This window comes from Primulina huaijiensis, chromosome 5, assembly GCF_012295235.1.
Source record: "Primulina huaijiensis isolate GDHJ02 chromosome 5, ASM1229523v2, whole genome shotgun sequence".
NCBI lineage: Eukaryota > Viridiplantae > Streptophyta > Magnoliopsida > Lamiales > Gesneriaceae > Primulina > Primulina huaijiensis.
The window spans coordinates 754,201-773,017 of record NC_133310.1 but is presented as its reverse complement, the minus strand read 5'-3'; the positions used below and the strand labels follow the sequence as shown (position 1 = coordinate 773,017).

The 18,817-nt window shown below is 36.1% G+C and overlaps 4 protein-coding genes across 7 annotated transcripts in view; 2 read left to right on the top strand and 2 right to left on the bottom strand.

The window, feature by feature from the left end:
* The first annotated feature begins 109 nt into the window (after positions 1 to 109).
* LOC140976131 (paired amphipathic helix protein Sin3-like 2) lies at positions 110 to 7,397 on the top strand. Of its 4 annotated transcripts, XM_073440040.1 has the most exons (20): positions 112 to 416; positions 525 to 607; positions 1,184 to 1,408; positions 1,493 to 1,676; positions 1,771 to 1,869; positions 1,953 to 2,072; positions 2,160 to 2,460; positions 2,787 to 2,923; positions 3,246 to 3,321; positions 3,409 to 3,438; positions 3,547 to 3,740; positions 3,882 to 4,036; positions 4,368 to 4,495; positions 4,611 to 4,865; positions 5,311 to 5,847; positions 6,045 to 6,136; positions 6,291 to 6,708; positions 6,831 to 6,902; positions 7,074 to 7,171; positions 7,256 to 7,397. In XM_073440040.1, exons 2-18 carry the CDS (start codon positions 531 to 533, stop codon positions 6,869 to 6,871), a joined length of 3,069 nt encoding a protein of 1,022 aa, XP_073296141.1. In that variant the 5' UTR covers positions 112 to 416; positions 525 to 530; the 3' UTR covers positions 6,872 to 6,902; positions 7,074 to 7,171; positions 7,256 to 7,397. The 4 variants fall into 4 exon arrangements, with proteins under 4 accessions (XP_073296140.1, XP_073296139.1, XP_073296138.1 ...); XM_073440039.1 differs by lacking the exons at positions 6,831 to 6,902; positions 7,074 to 7,171; positions 7,256 to 7,397 and having other exon boundaries at positions 110 to 416; positions 6,069 to 6,136; positions 6,291 to 6,824; XM_073440038.1 differs by lacking the exons at positions 6,831 to 6,902; positions 7,074 to 7,171; positions 7,256 to 7,397 and having other exon boundaries at positions 111 to 416; positions 529 to 607; positions 6,291 to 6,824.
* A 2,010-nt stretch (positions 7,398 to 9,407) lies between these two features.
* Positions 9,408 to 12,242, bottom strand: LOC140976133 (uncharacterized). The gene is made up of 5 exons (XM_073440041.1): positions 11,758 to 12,242; positions 11,241 to 11,520; positions 10,422 to 10,520; positions 10,104 to 10,321; positions 9,408 to 9,953 (listed from the first exon to the last, which is right to left on the bottom strand). The coding sequence occupies exons 1-5, from the start codon at positions 12,183 to 12,185 to the stop codon at positions 9,878 to 9,880; spliced, it is 1,101 nt and encodes a 366-aa protein (XP_073296142.1). The 5' UTR covers positions 12,186 to 12,242; the 3' UTR covers positions 9,408 to 9,877.
* A 1,933-nt stretch (positions 12,243 to 14,175) lies between these two features.
* Positions 14,176 to 15,947, top strand: LOC140976130 (uncharacterized). The gene is made up of 3 exons (XM_073440036.1): positions 14,176 to 14,367; positions 14,500 to 14,588; positions 15,610 to 15,947. Exons 1-3 carry the CDS (start codon positions 14,326 to 14,328, stop codon positions 15,758 to 15,760), a joined length of 282 nt encoding a protein of 93 aa, XP_073296137.1. The 5' UTR covers positions 14,176 to 14,325; the 3' UTR covers positions 15,761 to 15,947.
* A 357-nt stretch (positions 15,948 to 16,304) lies between these two features.
* Positions 16,305 to 18,817, bottom strand: part of LOC140977419 (uncharacterized) — an 8,465-nt gene continuing 5,952 nt past the window's right edge. The window contains exons 17-24 of the mRNA XM_073442164.1: positions 18,507 to 18,546; positions 18,333 to 18,378; positions 18,133 to 18,249; positions 17,895 to 18,042; positions 17,165 to 17,257; positions 17,021 to 17,089; positions 16,738 to 16,780; positions 16,305 to 16,646 (exon numbers count right to left, since the gene is read on the bottom strand). Of these exons, the coding sequence (XP_073298265.1) occupies positions 16,546 to 16,646; positions 16,738 to 16,780; positions 17,021 to 17,089; positions 17,165 to 17,257; positions 17,895 to 18,042; positions 18,133 to 18,249; positions 18,333 to 18,378; positions 18,507 to 18,546 (657 nt within the window). The 3' untranslated portion in view covers positions 16,305 to 16,545. The remainder of the gene's footprint in view (positions 16,647 to 16,737; positions 16,781 to 17,020; positions 17,090 to 17,164; positions 17,258 to 17,894; positions 18,043 to 18,132; positions 18,250 to 18,332; positions 18,379 to 18,506; positions 18,547 to 18,817) is intronic.

The window sequence follows — 18,817 nt, the reverse complement described above, 5'->3', positions numbered from 1 at the left end:
TTAGAATTAGAAAATGCATACTATATATCTAAATAATTGAATTATTATTCAGATTTGGTTTCTATTCAAATTCAGATTTGGTTAAGCCCATATGCCCAACTATTTATCCCCTATTTGGCTTAGCCTGCCTCCTTCCCACACTTTACAACAGCAATCAAGATTACCTCTCTCAAAACTTGGCAACAGAAACTTTTCGCTCCTCTCTTTCTTTCTCCGGTACTTCTACGTTCGTTTTCTCAAACTTCACGCTTCTTGTTCCTTAACGTTTGAAAGATACGAGGTTGGCAGAAGAGTGGGAAGATTTCGAGTTTCAGTTTAATCCAGATACTTGAAGTGATTCACCGATTTTCGATTGGTTGGTTGGTTAGTTGAGATTAGATCTGTTCAGGGCTTCCCAGTTCCCCCTTTTTCCCAAGGTAGGCGGCTTCGCTGGTTGGTGATTTTCTGGGTTTTGAAATGGCGTCTTGTATATATTAGTCGTTGATTAGTTTGCTAGTTGCTAATGGGAATCTGGTGTTTTGTAGAAAGATATGAAGCGATTGCGGGATGACGTGTGCGTGAACCCGCAAGTTAAGCGGCCATGTGGCTCTTCTGATCGCGGAGAATCGTAAGTTTGTTTGCAGTTCCTGCGCATCGAGGAGTGTTTTGTTTATTTTGTTTTATTTTTGGGATTTTCAACATTAACGTTGTTGTCTTGAGGCCGTGGTTCTATATTTATCGCGTAAAAAAATTGCCGTTAGCGTTGAGATAATGGACTATTTTAATATAATCTTGATTTCTACTAGTGACGTGTTTCATTAGAATAAGGTAAATTGGATAGTTTTATAGGCCCCTCCTTGTAAGCATCTGGGAAAGGTGAATTGGAGAAGAAAGAGGAATTGATACACGGTTAATGTGAATAGGGTCTCTCGAGTTTTGTTTTCCCGTGCTTTCATCTCTTTCCTCGTGTTTTTTTGGGTATGTTGAAGAGGGATAAACAGCCATTACTAACTTTTTTGGCAGGGGTCTAAATGTTAAATTTGCATAAAATAGTCTTGAAGAATGCGAGGAGATCATATAGCTCTTATTGATGTTTTTCATGCAAGATGCACACTTTGTTGTCTTACTGAACTTACGTTGTTCTGAAATGAGTTTGATCATCATTCATCACTTGAATTCATATTTCCACTTTGAAAAAAAAAAGGAATGGGCTACCACATGGACCAGTTGCAGTTGGAGGTGGAGGAGAGAATAGTGTCGGTGGTACTGGAGGTAGTGGAACTGGTACATGTGCTGCTGCTGCTAGTACACAAAAACTCACAGCTAATGATGCATTGACTTATTTGAAGATAGTCAAGGACATGTTTCTAGATCAAAGAGAAAAGTATGATCGGTTTCTTGGTGCCATGAAAGATTTCAAGGCTGAAAGGTAAACTGTTTCGTGAGATTGGTTTTTCCTTCAGGAAATGGGATGAATATTTCACTGTAATTCTTTGCTGTTTGTTTTTGGCAGAATTGATACTGCTGGTGTCATAACAAGGGTAAAAGAATTATTTAAAGGTTATCCTAATCTAATACTGGGATTTAACGCATTCTTACCTAAGGGCTATGAAATTACTCTAACTGATGAGAAAGAAGCTCCATCGAAAAGGATGGTGGAATTTGAAGATGCCATCAGTTTTGTTAATAAGATTAAGGTGGAGTTTCTGGTTAATTTTTTACTACTAACAGGTAATTTATTTTCCAAGTAAACTTACTATTGTAATAAGTCTTGGGTTCTGTTACCTGCAGAAACGTTTTCAAAATGACGATCATGTCTATAAATCATTCCTAGCCATCTTGAATATGTATAGGAAGGAACATAAGGGTATAGCTGAGGTCCACCAAGAGGTATGGATGCTTCCTGGAATTATTATCGACACTCACTTTTTTGTTCATTGTGATCATTTATTTTATATCATATTTAAGTGCAGGTTGCAGCACTTTTTCAAGACCAACCAGATCTTCTTGACGAGTTTACTAGTTTTTTGCCAGATACTTCTGCCTCAGCATCAGCTCCACATACTACAATGACACAATCTCGCATTGATAAGGTTTAATTCTCCATGTTTATGTTTACCATACATCATTATCATAATAATCATTTCCCGCTGAAAGTTATCTGTTCTCCAAATTTTCAGCAACTTCCACGTCAGAATAGGATTAATGGTTCCCATGGAGAACACGATCCAAGTTTTGATCGTCCAGATGTTGATGATGATAAAACAGTTTTGAAGTTGCACGCTGAGAATAAGCAGCATTCTGAAAGTGAAAGCAGGGACGAGAGAAGCCATGATCAAGATGGTAGAGATCCTGGCAATGAAAACAATGTAGACATTAGCATGCATCGGCTTTGTGATGAGAGTAAATGTACGCTGAAAGGGGAAGACTCTGGGGGCAACTCAAATTTACCCGCCAATGATGATAAGGATGCTTTGAAAAGTGAGCAAACAGTCTGTTGGTTTTCTTTTTTTTTTTTTTGTGGTAATAAGGAAAACTATGTCATGTTCACTTTCATGTGAATGTCCATCATTTCACATTAAGTCTTGGGTGTTGGACTTTTTTTTAATTTACAGCAAGTAATTGCAGGCTTCTATATGTTAGATCAAAATATAAACTTGTCACCCGCACCCAATGGAGGAAGTAGATATAATGAGCCGGATCCCTCTACATCTCTAACTGTCTTTGTAGACCTGTCTATATTCCTTCTTTGCATGTTCCACTAGGCAGCATGGTTGTTGACATCTGTTTATGTTCGATGTTGCCAGGTATATACTGTCACGAGTTTACGTTTTGTGAAAAGGTTAAAGAAAGGTTACACGATGCAAAAGATTACCAGGCATTTTTGAAATGCCTTCACATTTACAGCACTGAAATTATTACAAGAAAGGAACTTCAGGGTTTGGTATGAACGTAATGCTATATGTTAGTGTTGTTTACCAATTTCTTTGAAACAATGTTCCCAACTTTCAAATTGGTATTTTCTTTGAGAACCTCATTGCTCTACTGTTGTGCATTTCTGGGTTGTTTCATATTTGATTTTCTTTCATTTAAGTTGAGACTTATTGTTTCCTAATCGATTGACAGAAGTTCCATCTCTAAGTTGGCCTTCTTCATTTGCCTTTATAACCAGATTATTCTGATAAATGGTTCAGTTTGAGTTTGTATAAAATTTGGTAAGAACATGAATGTGTACCTTTATTTGGCTCTTATACGAGATTTTGCAGGTTGCCGATTTAATTGGGAATTATCCCGATCTTATGGAGGGTTTCTGTGAATTTTTGGAGCGCTGTGAGCGAATTGGTAGTTTATAATCTTCCTTCGGTAAAGTTATGTATTTTGTGAAACTGTTTACAGTCCTTAAATCTTACTGTTTGCCATATTTTGTAGATGGATTTCTGGCTGGTGTGATGGGCAAAAGTATGCTATTCCCTTTCATTTAGTTCAATTCTGCAGTTTGTATGACCATAAGTTTCGTTCGTGGCTCTTTGGGTGTTTTAATTTGACCGATTTTTTTACCAAGAGCAGAAGCATCATGGACTGAAGGACATTCTTTGAAAGCCTTGAGAATAGAGGAGAAAAGCAATGGACAAAAGCATGAATTGGAAGGAAGGAAAGAGAAGGACAGGGACGATTTAAAATACTTCAGAAAGTCCATTCAGGAGCTTGACCTATCTAACTGTAAAAGTTGCACTCCTAGCTATCGACTTCTTCCTAAGGATGTAAGAACCTTATATTGTCCGTCATATCTATGCATTGGTCTGATGACTTTTAGTTGATGAGTTGCTTTATGTTTGCGCTTTTTCTTAAAATTTGTGGTGTCCAAACATGAATGATGTATGTTTTTTCATTTCTCTATCCAGTGTCTGTTACCTTCAGCTAGTCAGAGATCAGAGCTTGATAATCGAGTTTTAAATAATCGATGGGTGTCTGTGACATCTGGTAGTGAGGATTACTCATTTAAACACATGCGAAGGAACCAGTATGAAGAAACCCTGTTTAGATGTGAAGATGACAGGTACCTATCCTTCTCAATTTCTGCTCTTCCCACTCGAGTGTGTTTGCACGGCAATTCATGTTTAGTGTTTAAAAAGGACAGACCTTGGTGTTGTCATAATGGTATTGAAAGTCGCGTTTAGGTTTCTGGATAACACCTGCTTGCTATTCTGATCTCTTTGGGAGTGATGAAAGCAAGCTATTTTGTCTTAGTGTCTATCATATTTTTAACTGCTATTTATTTATTGTTATCAGATTTGCTGCTTTCTCAATTCCTGAATTTCTCAGGCTTTTTTCAAGTGCTTATATCGAGATTTTCTTAATTGGAAACCTGTTTTTTATTAATATTTTAGATTTGAGCTTGACATGTTACTGGAATCGGTCAGTTCAACTGCCAAGCGAGTGGAAGAACTCCTCAACAGTATTAACAATAATTCAATTGGTCCAGATAGTCGCATAATTGTTGAGGACCATTTCACAGGTTCATCACTTCAGATGCTTTGTTTTTATAAATTTGTTGGAAGCTATTTCTCTCTTCTTTTATTTGATATAGAGATATTTATTGATAAGTGAGTTCTTTCTTTTATCTCATACAGTTTTGAATCTAAGATGCATTGAACGGCTATATGGTGAGCATGGCCTTGACGTGATGGATATTTTGCGTAAAAATGCAACTCTTGCATTGCCTGTTATCCTGACCCGCCTTAAGCAAAAGCAGGAGGAATGGACCAGGTGTCAATTGGATTTTAACAAAGTTTGGGCTGGAATTTGTTCTAAGAACCATTACAAGTCTCTTGATCATCAAGGCTTCTATTTCAAGCAACTAGATTCCAAGACCTTGAGCGCAAAATGTAAGCTGAGCACCAATACCACATTAGATCACAGATTTAACTATGAATGTGTCTGGAATGTGCTGGTTTTTGAATAACTTTGTAGTATTCTGGAAGTTACTGTTTGTTATAGTAACGGTATCGAGGGAGTTACCATTTTCTGCAGCATGATGTCTGTCATCATCTGATAATCATCCACTGCCTCATTGACAGTTGGTTCTGCCAGCTTTGTCACCCAAGTAATTGTTTGTCTGCTTCTCTCTTTTGGATCGTGTTTATCATGATATGTGTATACATGTTAATTATATATCTACATTATTCTGAAAATATAGCATTCCAATGATTGGCATCAGGTTTTAGATGGCTGGTCAGCACTATTCGCCATTGAAACTGAATATGAGATATTATTGTTGAATTATGGTTATCATCTGGTTCTCACTTTATCTTGTCATCTTTTCACACACAGCGTTAGTGTCTGAAATCAAGGATAAGAAGCAGAAAGAGGATGATATGTCTTTTGGTATTGCTGCTGGAAGCAAACGCGCGATCTTTCCAAATCTTGAATTTGAAAATACTGATACTGAAATTCACGAAGACATCTATAAGATAATTAAGTATTCTTCTAAAGAAGTCTGCTCAACAAAAGAGCAATTTAACAGAGTTTTGACTTTCTGGACAACTTTCCTTGAGCCGATGCTGGGTGTTACCTCTCGGCCCGATGGTTCGGAGACTGTTGAAGATGATAGTACCTCTAATCATCGAACAGTGACAAACATGTTAGAAAGTGAAGAAAGCCCCAGCGCCAATGCCACTTCCACAAACTTGAAGCAATCAAAACTTTCTTTTATTGGTGATTCTAATGCTTCAACCCAACAGATTAATCACAGATGGAAAGGGTTCAAGGATGCGGATGTTGTGGCTAAAGATGGACTAACTGTGGCCTCCAATGACAGCTTACGAAACACTGATGTAGTGTTTAATACAGAACTGGACCCTCATTATGGTATGTATGTACCAGAACTATGATGGTTCTATGTTAACCAACGACTTATGTTCTGTTGCTGATCTGTGAGGTTTAGCATGCATTTTGACGTTATTTACTCTGGATGACTGATGATAGCACTTTTTCAATGAAAACTTCTCTTTACATTTGTCATTGTTTCTTTTTCATAATTATGAATTTTTTCCTTGAAATTGAAGGGCATGTGGTAAATTCTTTGCTAGAAAACATTGATGCCATCAAAGAAAGCCGTGGATCCAAGACTAGGACGAAAGATATACTTTCCCCTGAGGTATGCATTTATGTTTTCATTGCTCTCTCTCAGTGACAGTATGACTGTAGTGTGGCAAGAAGGTTGGTGGAGGGGCTGTTACTCTCTGTAGCAGTTAATTTATCTAGTCTATTTTTGCCTAAATTAGAATCTTCATGTTAACTTGTGTGCGCAGGGCGTAAGCACATTGAGATCGAATCAATCTATCAATGGAAAGTTTTCAGAAGGATCCAAATTTGGTGGACAAACTGAGGATTCTGTTGATCATTGTAAGATTGAGAAAGAAGGTGAGCTGTCGCCTAATGGCGATTTTGAAGACAATTTTGGATCCTATCAGAATGTCGGTTCACAAGCTAAGAATAATTTTAGCATTGATGAGATGCAATGTCGAACAAGGTGTCATGATGATATCTCTTCGGATGCTGCTGGTAAGAATGATGCAGATCTTGAGGACAAGGACAATGAAAATTCTTTTGAGGCTGCTGACAATGTGTTGGGGGGTGAGTCTGCAGCAGTTGAATGTACACAGGAAGAGCACAAGGAAGAGGACGATGGAGAGAAACACAACCTTGATGGTAAACCCTCTAGTGAAGGTGAGGCTGAGGATACAATAGATGCTCACGATATTTCAGGAGATGGATCGTCTCTGCCCCTGTCAGAATGTTTCTACTGACTCTTAAACCCCTCTCAAAGCATATTGCTGCTCATTTTGTAGGTGATGAAACAAAGGATCGACGAGTTTTTTTATGGAAATGACACCTATTATGTGCTTTTTAGGCTACATCAGGTAAAGTTATTCTTCTTTTTTATATTCCATTAATCTGGCTGTGCTCCCGATTGTTTTGTAAATCAACTTCCCACGTGTCAATATCTACTTTCATGAGATAAAGTTGTAGGTTCAAAGGATAGGTTTTTAATTTCTTTATTTTAATGATAGTGATGTTTTTTGTGCTTGCAGACATTATATGAGAGAATGTTTTCAGCCAAGGTTAACTCTCTCGCTAGTGAATCCAATTCGAGAACTACTAATGACATGAATTTGGACCCATATGCGAGGTTGGTTAGAGGTGTAATTAATTTCTTAACATTTTGGCAGTTATATAATTTTCTACTGATCTTGCTTAAGCATATATGATGTAGTTTCATGGATGCTCTATTTAGTTTACTCGGTGGATCTTCTGATAACACAAAATTTGAAGATGATTGTCGATCGCAGATTGGGAACCAGTCTTATGTTCTCTTTACTTTGGATAAGTTGATATATAAGTTGGTCAAACAGGTATATTTGTCCTGCTAATTGTGTTCCTTCCCTGCAGCTGGCTTCAGTTTCACTAGATTTCTGAGTTGTGTGTTTCTTCTGCAGCTACAAACAGTTTTAAGTGAAGAGGTGGATTGTAAGCTCCTTTTTTTGTATGAATATGAAAAGTCTAGGAAACAAGAGAAGTGTGATGATTCAGTTTATTACGAAAATGTTCATGTTCTTCTGCATAAGGAAAACATATATCGGTTTGAATGTGTAGGTTTCCTTTTATCTAATCAGGTTTTTCTATCTGTTTATTATTCCATTAAGTCTGGATGGCGAATTTTTCCCATACTTGTAGACATCTTTCCCTACCCGTTTGTCCATACAATTGGTGGATGACGGAAGTGATAAATCTGGAGTTATTCAAGTTTCAGAGGATCCCAATTTTACTGCCTACCTTCACAATGGCTTTCGGTTTTTGGAGAAAAGTAGTCATCAACCATGATGCTGAAGAGGTAGAGCCATTTGCTTTAATCAACTCATGTAATGGCCCTCATTGTTTAATTAAAAAGGTACTAATGTATGGATTGACACTCTTGACAGAATCTTCAAAAGGAAATAAATTCATCCGGGGGTTGTGGCACAACACACTAGACAACAAGTACCCTTCAATCCTCTAGGCATGATTTAATGACGTTGGATGCTTGGACCTGGATTTCAGGGTAAATATCGCCAGCAAGGAGTGGCCAAATTTGGTCCTAACTAGTCTTGGACTTCTATTCCTTGTTTGAGTTCTGCTTATTTAGAAGTAAACATTCTCTGGATTTTTTTACCATAATGAGTCATCCAACATACATTCCTCGATTAAAGGAATTGCATCGTTTAGATTGAATTAGACACTGTCCCAACTTTATGCTTTAAATTTTTGTGTGTATGCATCTTATGCCAATTTTTTTCTTGCTTGTGCAATAAGGTGCTATGGCGAGCATGATCGATATGGTGAGGTTGGTGACCAGCTCAATTTGAAATATGATTGGTATGGCGAGACAAATAAAAATAAATTTGGTTTGTTACTAGTTGACTATATTGAGTGTTGGTGTAACGATAGTTTTGGCTCCGTTAAATAAGCAACAAAGCTTGGATAATATTACTTACCCAGCATATGGTTATTAATTTGTGTTTAGCAAGAAATAAGGTAGACGTGAACGACGTGTTTCCTTTTTTATAGTAATGTGTTTTTATTGTACTTTTCATATGTTTGAAGTTCAGAGAATGATATCAATTCACTAACCACAATCTAGATGGATGCATTTTACCAACGAATACACCTGTGCTGCAGAAATACGCGCAAGTACGCTAATCTTGATGAATGTTCTCTAGTTATGGCCACAAAAAAGTTTCAATCAGGAATGGGTTGGAATGTAAGATGGCAGCCTCCTCGTCCAAGGTGTGAATACTTTGTTGCACTTAACTTTATTGCGAGGTTGATTTTTACTAGTCATTTCTTCTGCCTTCTGATAATTGTAACCTATGGTATTTGTCAACGGAATCTCTTGCCGTATGAGATTCTTGATTCAGCAGGCAGCATTTAAATCTTATCCCACAAAAGTATTACTTTTCTGGTCCTAGAACAAGTGACTCACTCAGACACACACAAATGTTGAATAAAAAGTTTAATTCGTCGAAGTATCAGTCCTTTTATTACATTGCAATCCTGCCTAGTGATCAGGAAATGTTATTTCAGGTTTCTTACGAAGAAAAGATCATTACAGTTTCACAAGTATTTAGAATCGTGAATTGTCTATACTACGAAGAGACCTCTTGTGATGCCATGACAGACATACTTGTCTATGCTTTCTTCCTCGACATCAGTTTGATGGCACTTCAACTGGCCTCTGAAGATGATACTTCCAAGATTTTTTTTTCATACCTCTCAACAAGCAAACAACTACAAGGAAGCAGGCAGTTTCTTGGAGCCTGGATGCAAATTGCTCTGTATGTAGAAATATTGATCCATGAATTATGAAGTTTTTTGTTTATTCTACTTTCATCTGCTTTTGCAGGCGAAATCTTCGTTTATTTCTTCATGTGATGGCTCTTTTTGTTCGCAAACTTCTGTTCTGGCAGTAGAGTTACCAGATAATTTGGCCATAGGGTATAGCATAGAGACTTTGAATATGTACAGAGTTATTCGTTCTAGTATGTATGTATTTTCGACAAGAAGCTTGCAAATATTAAGCTGTTACCGATTGAGAACTAAATCCCTCTTTGTTCTTGTCAAAGGCAGCAGTTTTGAAGTTGACCTGATTCTTTCCAAAGAAACTATGTTATTTCAATACAGAATGCTTGATGGATATATGACGCCCTTGAGCGTTCCCACATTAATTAGAATGCCAATTATGAATTTAGCTTATCCGAAAACCCAAAGTACTTGGAATATAGGTATAACGAAAAGTATAATAGGAGTGCGAAAATATATGAATAGGTAAAAGAAGAATATACATCCCTCTTTCTAATTCTTACAACAAACCAACAGCGCAGCTTAAATGTAACCTGTTCTCCAAGCCTCTCAAATGATGGCCTAGTAACATGCACCTGTTAGAGAGTAGAGGCAATGCCACTTCCATTAAAATCACGAAAGGACCAAGGGTAATATAGTTCAAATTATTTATTCAACTAATATAGTATGAAAATGAGGTGAGACCAGGGGAGCGCTATAGAATATGAATAAAACATCATACGAACCAGAAAAGCAGCTTGGCCAAGTAATCCCTTGAAGTGCAGATGGTATCACAAAATTTGGTATTTGCGGGCTTTTGATAGTTCTGTATACTGGTTGCTGCTGAGTCCACCAAGTAATCTGAAGCAGTTTCCTCTTTGAAAAAAACATGCATTGTATTTTGAGCAAGTTGGTGGATAATTTCCTCCACCTCAGTTGATGAGGGTCTAGATAATTCTGCTACCTGAAATAAAATGATGACACAAATACTTTTGTTGAAATTCAAGATATCTGAACCAAATATAAAGAGATGCATAAAGAAATGCATGAGTTCTTGCTATTACCGTATCTGATTCCAATGACCTTAAATACTCGAGCAGATCATTGTCACTCCTTTTTGTTTGCTCCAGCTGCAGATTTTGTCGTCTCCGTGCATAAACATCCTAAAAGCAAATAGTGAGATGACCACAAACATAAATATCAAAGAGCCCTATCATCTACCATGCATAAAGTAATAGCGATATATAGCTACAACTCATTAATCGATCAAACTCTGCAGATTTTTTCACTAGGAATGAACCGGCAAAGTAATTTACATGATAAATGGGACAGGCAAAGTGAAAAATGAAAAATGATGAGGTACATTCTATTTCTTTGGGCGAACAAAACATTTATCCAACACAGACAATATGAAAGAATCCACTGTACATTATAAAGATCTTGTACGAGGACGTGGGCTTGAAGAACAAAGCAAATCAGCATGCATAAATAAAAAATACGAGGCCAATGTTATCTTTAACAACTTGCTATCATTCCCTTTCGACAAAATCAAAGGTTACTCAACAAGAACCAGCTAAATCTATTTTACTGAGAATATCTCAAAGGTTGCAATTTTGGAAACCTTAACTAAACTGAGTAACTAACAAGTGGCTTAAACAACATAGTCTCTGTATAGCTATAACTTTAAACAAGGATATGCAGACCAAATTAGTGGTGAAAGCTACAGTCTATCAAAAGCAGAGATTTAATAAAAGATGATTTGGAATTCTGGTTCAATTTCAGCAAGGTTAAATAATAATAATAATAATAATCGGCAACAAAAATTGAATCGACAAAAGATATTGCAAGGGAAAAATCGAAACTGCAAACAATAAATCTCTCACCTTCTTTACAACTGATAACTCTGATTCTAATTTCTGGATATAAGTCAATGCTTCTGGGGATAACTTCAGAACATTTTGAAGATTTCTCTTCTCGAATACTTCCCCACACCCTTCAAGTTCACCAACAACACCCTTTTCACTTTCCTCACCTTCAAACTCCTCCCACCTGACCTCTGAACGGCTATTATCGGCCGTAAAATCTGATCTTTTCAAACTATCTGGGGATCTGTCAAAAATCCTCATCAACGATGTCCTATACTCTGTGTTCCACAATGTATAGCTACAAAGACAAAGATCAATATAAACCAATTCAGTGGATTTCAGCAACCTAATACAACTTCCAGACAAAGCAGATCATTTATGACGAAAGGCTAGTATTTTATCGATTAACATCATTCCAACACTAACTCCCTGAGATAACATATCAACTGTACTGTAAGCGATAGCATATTAGCATTATACAGAATAATTCCCCATAGAACTTTGAAAAATGGTTATACTACGAAATCTTCTTTACCCCGTGACAATTGATGAGACTATGAGGCGATCAAGTGGTTGCTTCGAAACCCGGACGGTGATGGAAAACTGATCGGAAGGTAAAAGGCCAAGCATGGTAGATATCGTCTGCTTCATAGAATCCTTGGCAGAATCCGAAACCCCTCTAGATATCATCGAAGTGTCGAGAGGCTCAATTCTCTTCAACATATTCGCGATAACGGAGAATTCACGCCCAAAGCTTAATTTTCTGGTGGAAATGAACTCATCCGAGACTCCTCCCCCGTCGACGCCGGAAATCAGACAGCACATGGTCGTGCGTTTGGGAGCCGAGTTACGGAGAAAGGGGCGGATAAGAAGGTGGCGAGAGAGCGGCGGGAAGTTTGTTTTAAGCGATACATCGGCGGCGCGTGAGGTAAAGATTGCCCTCGACGCTGCTGAGGCTGCCATAGATAGATTTGATTGGTTATCTCACAGCAATCTGCCTCAGCCCAACCACTTATTTTGCCATTGTAACATTCATTTAAATGGCCTTCCATTTTGCTTTAATTACGGATTCACCACCCGACGTTGACGTCACCACAGAAGGAGATTCCTTGGTGTGACGTGTCAATTTCATTTTTATTTTTTTAATTAATTAACAATCTTTTTTATTTTGTATTTTTAAGAATTAACAATCTATTATCATTGAGATACTTTTATTGTAAAATAGAGAAATTGGACGAGCTTATCGCCGCCATCAAATCTTTTGGATATTTATTATTAAAAAACATTAATTTTTTTATAAATGATTTAAATTACAGAAAGCATTAAATGGTCTATAATTGTGCAAATTTTCAATTAAATAATTTTGAAATTCCATATTTTAAAAATAATAGAAATGACAAAAACTTGTGTGAGACGGTCTCACGGATCGTATTTTGTGATACGAATCTCTTATTTGGGTCATCCATGAAAAAATATTACTTTTTATGCTAAGAGTATTACTTTTTATTGTGAATATCGGTAGAGTTGACCCGTCTCACAGATAAAGATTCGTGAGATCGTCTCACAAGAGACCTACTCAATAGAAATATATTGTTGGTTGGACGATGAAAACTATAATAAAAGATAGTGCCAATTAGCATATATCCTAAAAGAATATGTGTCTTACGTTTAATTTTAGAAAAAGGAAGAAAAATACGTCCAAAATTGGTCTTAATCGCATATCATTTTGCTTAGTCCTAAGGCAATATTATAAATAATAGAATCAAAAGCCAAAATGACTTCATAAAATTAGTTATCTTCATTTAATAATATGATAATAATAGTCTTTTATGCAGTTAAATTAGAAATTTAATAAAACATAAAACCTTTCATTAAATTAAATATTTTGAATTTATATTTGTCAATTTCAAAGACAGCTCATCCATCGGTTAAATAGATTTACCATTAAAGGCAAAGCTCTTAATTCACGTAGTACACGAAACATGTGATGATTTGATGAATCATGGTTTCATGTGTTGTCATGATTAATTCATTAACCACATGTGTCATGTGTTGTGTGGATTAAAAGCACTATTAGGATTGTAAACGAATCGAATCAAGTCGAATATTAGTAAAAATTTAACAGTCGAATTTGGCTCGAATTAAATATATCATAGTTCGATTTAAGTTATAAAATTTTTAATTTTTTGACTCGAATTCAAATAAATCACGAAGTATCAAATAATATAATTTTGGTTCGAATTCGGAATGAAAAATTGGCTGTTATATCAAGGGAAGGGTCAGGTGAAATTTCACCCCATCAAATCCAAGATTTTGTTTTCGACGGGGCAACAAAAAAGTGGGCCCGTGGAATCTTGGTCAGAGGTATAGTGGCCACAGCAACTTCAATTACTTCGAATGTCTGCGTAATTTTTCCATCATAAATTAATCAGGAGAAAATGATTTTTTCTTGTCCCATTTAGTTAGTGATTTTGTGTACCATATAATATATAACATTCCATTTTGATATGAGAATAACTTTTAAAGTTTAAAATTTGAATCTTTAAAAATTAAGGTCTTAAATATATTAGCTAATATAATATCGAATGGTTATAAAAAAATTGTTTTTTTTTATTATTTTGTAATTCGCGTATTTTCGCTATTTGTACGGTTATTAGTCCATTCAAACAACTAATTTACATTTTTTCAATATATATATATTTGAGATTTGATATGCTGCACACCTACCGTGCACACTTATGTGAGCACCGATGGTAGATCACCTATTGGATACACAATTTTTCTATATTACATCCAANTATATATTTTGAAGTGTCGACATGTTATTTAAAATTGATGATGTAGACAAAAAAAATATAAATTAGTAAATTAAGATCGAGAATTTTTAAATTTTAAAAAAACCGACGTGAGTCCGGTTCGTACGTGATGGTTTTGTGGTAGTCAAAGCAGCCAATGGAGAATATTGATTCGGAAGACCAATGGTTTGCGTTTGACTTTGTGTATCTATAAATATATATATTACTTGCCCCGAAGAAGGCGTCCAAGTTTGAAGAAATCATTCACAAATTCGCCTCCGCGTCATTAGGTATTCCGTCTTCAACGAATGGCTTCTTCCGCAGCCCTCAAGAGATGGCTTAGGCCCGAGGTACGTGCTCCTCTAGATCTCCTCGTTTTTAATCGCCAAAATGTAGGATGCAAAAAATTTCCGATTAATTCTCGTGTGGTTGATCCACAACTCGCCTAGATCTGATTTTTTTTTTTTTGCGTTTATATTTAGGTGTACCCTTTGTTTGCTGCGGTCGGAGTTGCCGTCGGGATTTGCGGAATGCAATTGGTCCGTAATATTACCACTAACCCTGAAGTCAGGTATTATTCAACATTCTAATCGTCAGCCGTTAAGGATTGCATCTTTGCCTGTATTTTTTAAAAATTGGTTTTAGTCGATGGATTTTATTAGGAAATTTTAGATTAAAGATTAGATCTGCGGGGATTTAACGTAGGAAATTCGGATTTGTATGAGTACGTGATAATTCATTGTTATTCTGTGTAAAATCTTCGTGTTTTATTTGCAGTTGGCGTATGTTTGCACAATATACTATTCTATATTAATGTGTTCTAAGATCCAAGAAATGGACGGAGTACTCATAATCAAGACTAGATTTTTGGAATTTTTTGGTCCTGCGTGCTAATAAAAAAAGCTCATATTTCATACACAGATCCCTTTTACACATTTTGTTTAGACCATTTTGGATGCATCATAAAGGGTCTACACCCGTACACCGTATATATAACTTGGATACAGGTCACCCTTGGACCATTGATCATTTGAGTTTGGATTTTATTCTTTTTTTTTCAAAAAAAAAGTATGGGTTGTCCCTTTTTGAATGGGCCGGACTTGATTATTAGAGTCCTATTGTATCAATTATTGGGCCCATTGGAAATTTTGACTTTTGGAAAAGACTGAGTCGTGATTTTAGAGGGACAACAAATTATGGTGATTTCTCCATGTGTGATTGATATAAGAATAATAAATAATGGTGAATTTTCTCCATTCAAGTCTACATTCATCTTGTTTTCTTCTCTATTTTTTATTAGTTTGTAGGCTCCTCGAATCGTTTATTAGTTTGGTGCTCCTGTCGAAAGTCAACTACGAATCCTAAATTTTGGTGTATGTTTTTGTCCCTTAACGAGGATGTTCATATGGCACTGGATCACATTTGCAAACTTGAGAAATTCTAATCAAGTTTTATTCCAGATGCCTTTAGCTGTTAAGATTATCACATCGGTTTTGTTTCAATAAATCTTGATTTTGAGTGATGATCAAGTTCCCATTGTAATTCAATTCCAACCAAGTAATGGACTTGTTGCTGTATTCGCAATAATGTAGGGTGACAAAAGAGAACCGTGCTGCTGGTGTGTTGGATAACTTTGCCGAGGGGGAGAAATATGCTGAACATGCTCTCAGGAAATTCGTTCGCAACAGGGCTCCCGAAATCATGCCTTCCATCAACAGTTTCTTCACAGATCCTAAGTATTGATTTATCAGACTAGTATTATTTTGAGGCGGATCGCCTTTAATACATGAATTGAGTCCCCATGAATTCATGGGTTTACGTTCCTGGATTGGATAATAAGTTTTGATAATTGTATCAAACAATCAAATCATTATTTTTGCGAGAGCCGCATTCTTGGCCTCATCTCCCATAGAAATCTGGCTTTATCATATTTCGGTTTCTTTTTTTTTATTTGTTATAGTTATGTGCATCTGAAAGTTTTTCAATGAATTGTGGGTGTTAACTTAAAGTTCAAATCCTCACAATGGGAAGAATGAACTAATGTCGGCCAATGCTGCTCAGATGGACCTTCCAACAAACACTGCTCAAACTGCATTAGAATTTAGATTTAACATATTAAGTTTTTCAAATAATTTTATTTTAGTTTTAACACTTTCAAATGTATGTAAGATCGTTACCATTCGTCCATAAAATGAATCCAGAGGACAGTAAAAGTGTAAAACCGAACCCAAAATTGCATAGCTCTTGGAAATCTGCTCCTTTTTTTGAAAAGAAAAGATGAGGAAAAAACAAAACCAGACATGGGATTGAGAGACATTCCATAAAAAAGCAGATTACACGATTGTTTGATCAAAAGTACCAATGATGAACCGTGCCAAAACTATTCTGCACAAAGAATTACAAAGATCCGTGGCCAAATAAAATGAAACTCAGTTTTCTGTATAATGTTAATTTTTTTTAAAAGTATAATATTACTTTTGAATATGCAAATGTGTTAACATGGTCCTGGGATGAATGTATGCATAATTTTATAGGATGATTTCTTCCTGTACGCTTACATTAAGCATCTTATTTGGAAGTACTATACTGTTAATAACCACCACTTCGTCTTCAACTGTCACAGCTTCCCCTGTGCATCATATGAAACAGTTTCATGTCATTCTTGGCATTACGAAAACTTCCATCTACTGATAGGATCTGTAGAAATGAAAGTCTCATACCTAAGATAGTAATTCCAAATTTTGAATTGTAGTCGCCATCAGCCTGAATCATTGATGCCGTTCTTTAGCAAAGGAGTGTGAAAATACAGGTATCATAATGCACATTTTGGCTATGGTTCTACCAAGCCAAAAAAGAGAGAATGTGCATATATTGGATGAAATGGATGCATGAATTTCAAAATCGAGCCTCGAAGTCAATTATAGAAAGTGAAATTTCCTAAAGAATTGTTGCATTTAGATATACCACAAAAGATTCAGCACTGTTACCAAACTAGAATTGTACCTGGACTCGAGACCATCGTCCAAGAGATGATTTCCACCCCACAATAGCATGCATGATAACAGCATTTTCCTGCGAAAGACAAAATATTGTTGGCCTCCAATCTGTAATTAACCTACCATGCAAACTTTCTATGCACTAATATACCTTGATTTCTACATCATCTAACACTATGCAGCTGATAAGTCTTGCACCAGCAGCTATTCGAACATTTGCTGATATGGAGACATTGGGTCCAATCTGTTCATTAATTCAAGAATTTATAAAACTCTACACCCAAAATATATTAGTTTTCCAATGCATTGAGAAATAACAATAACAATGATATTTCATGGAAAAAATGCAATTTTTTTCCTGTTCTTTCGACACTACCGTTGTGAAAAGGCGGCTGAAGAGGCTTTATGTTCTCAAAGCATGTTAACATGTTTGCTACATTTAATATCTGTTAGGATCCAGAAATATTATCACAGAAAAAGATACACAAGAGCCAAACAAGAACAAGAAATTGAGACAAATTATATGAAGTGATATGAAGATCTGACAAACCCAGAGAAATCCCTCTGTACTAGTAAACCCAACCTAGCATAGGCCAGTAAAAACACTCAAGGAAAATAACTGAATCCTAACTCAAAACAACTCCCCACTCTTATACTCTCTTTTTTCCCTTCCCCAAGTTCTTACGTCTCCTTATGTCTAGATTGCGACTTGGGCCCATTTTATTTTGGCCCAATACCATAAGTCCGTCACAATATCAGAGGAAAAAAATTTTGAATCTAAAAAATGTCTGTCCTGCTTACTTGATTATCCTGGCGATTTCGGCAACAGAAAATAGCTACTTATAAACCCATGTGTGTGCATGTAAAATTCACTTTATCACCTTTGCAGTTGGATGTACTTTTGCAGATGGATGAATATAGACATCTCCAACAACCATAGCACTCTTTTTACCATCTCCATTTGCCAGCAGATGTGGAGAGTTACTTCGAAATTGAGTAAGATAAAGAGCAGAACACTTGATTGACATTCTAACAAGTTAAACGTGAGTTACTTAAGATGGCCCATGATTCTCACTCGAGAAAGAAAAAGATAGAGATATCGAATAAGAGTTGATATACCCTGGGGTCTTGATCTGTTCCCAAAAGTCCATAGTTTCATATGTATATAGTTGCTTCTTCCCAGCTAGAGGTGACAATATATCTTGATCCAACCTTACAAAATCTGTCGGAAGAGACCTATATGACTGATTACTCAACACGGGGCTTTATTCAAACTTTCATTATCATACCAAAAAAGGAGTAGCAAATAGAGCTAGCACCTTGTTGCCAATTGGAGTTCAAAGCTCGATGCACGGTTTATATCAACTACAATCAACAATACATAGACAAAACATTAATATGCTATCCCGTCATATTCATAGAAAATCAGTCCTTGAAAATGAACTTCCCAAATTGAACAGATAAAAATACATCATATCACCAAAATCACTAACCTTTGTCCTCCATATGCAGATAANTTGATATGCTGCACACCTACCGTGCACACTTATGTGAGCACCGATGGTAGATCACCTATTGGATACACAATTTTTCTATATTACATCCAATGGATGAGTGACACCTCATCGGTGCTCACATAGGTGTGCACGGTAGGTGTGCAGCATATCAAATCTCTATATGACTTTGACATTTTTTAGATATAAATATATAACAATAGCATAAGTCGATATTTTGTATTTTAAATATAGATACAATTAATTTAGATAAATGCAACATACTTGCATTGTTACTAGCGTGAAATAAT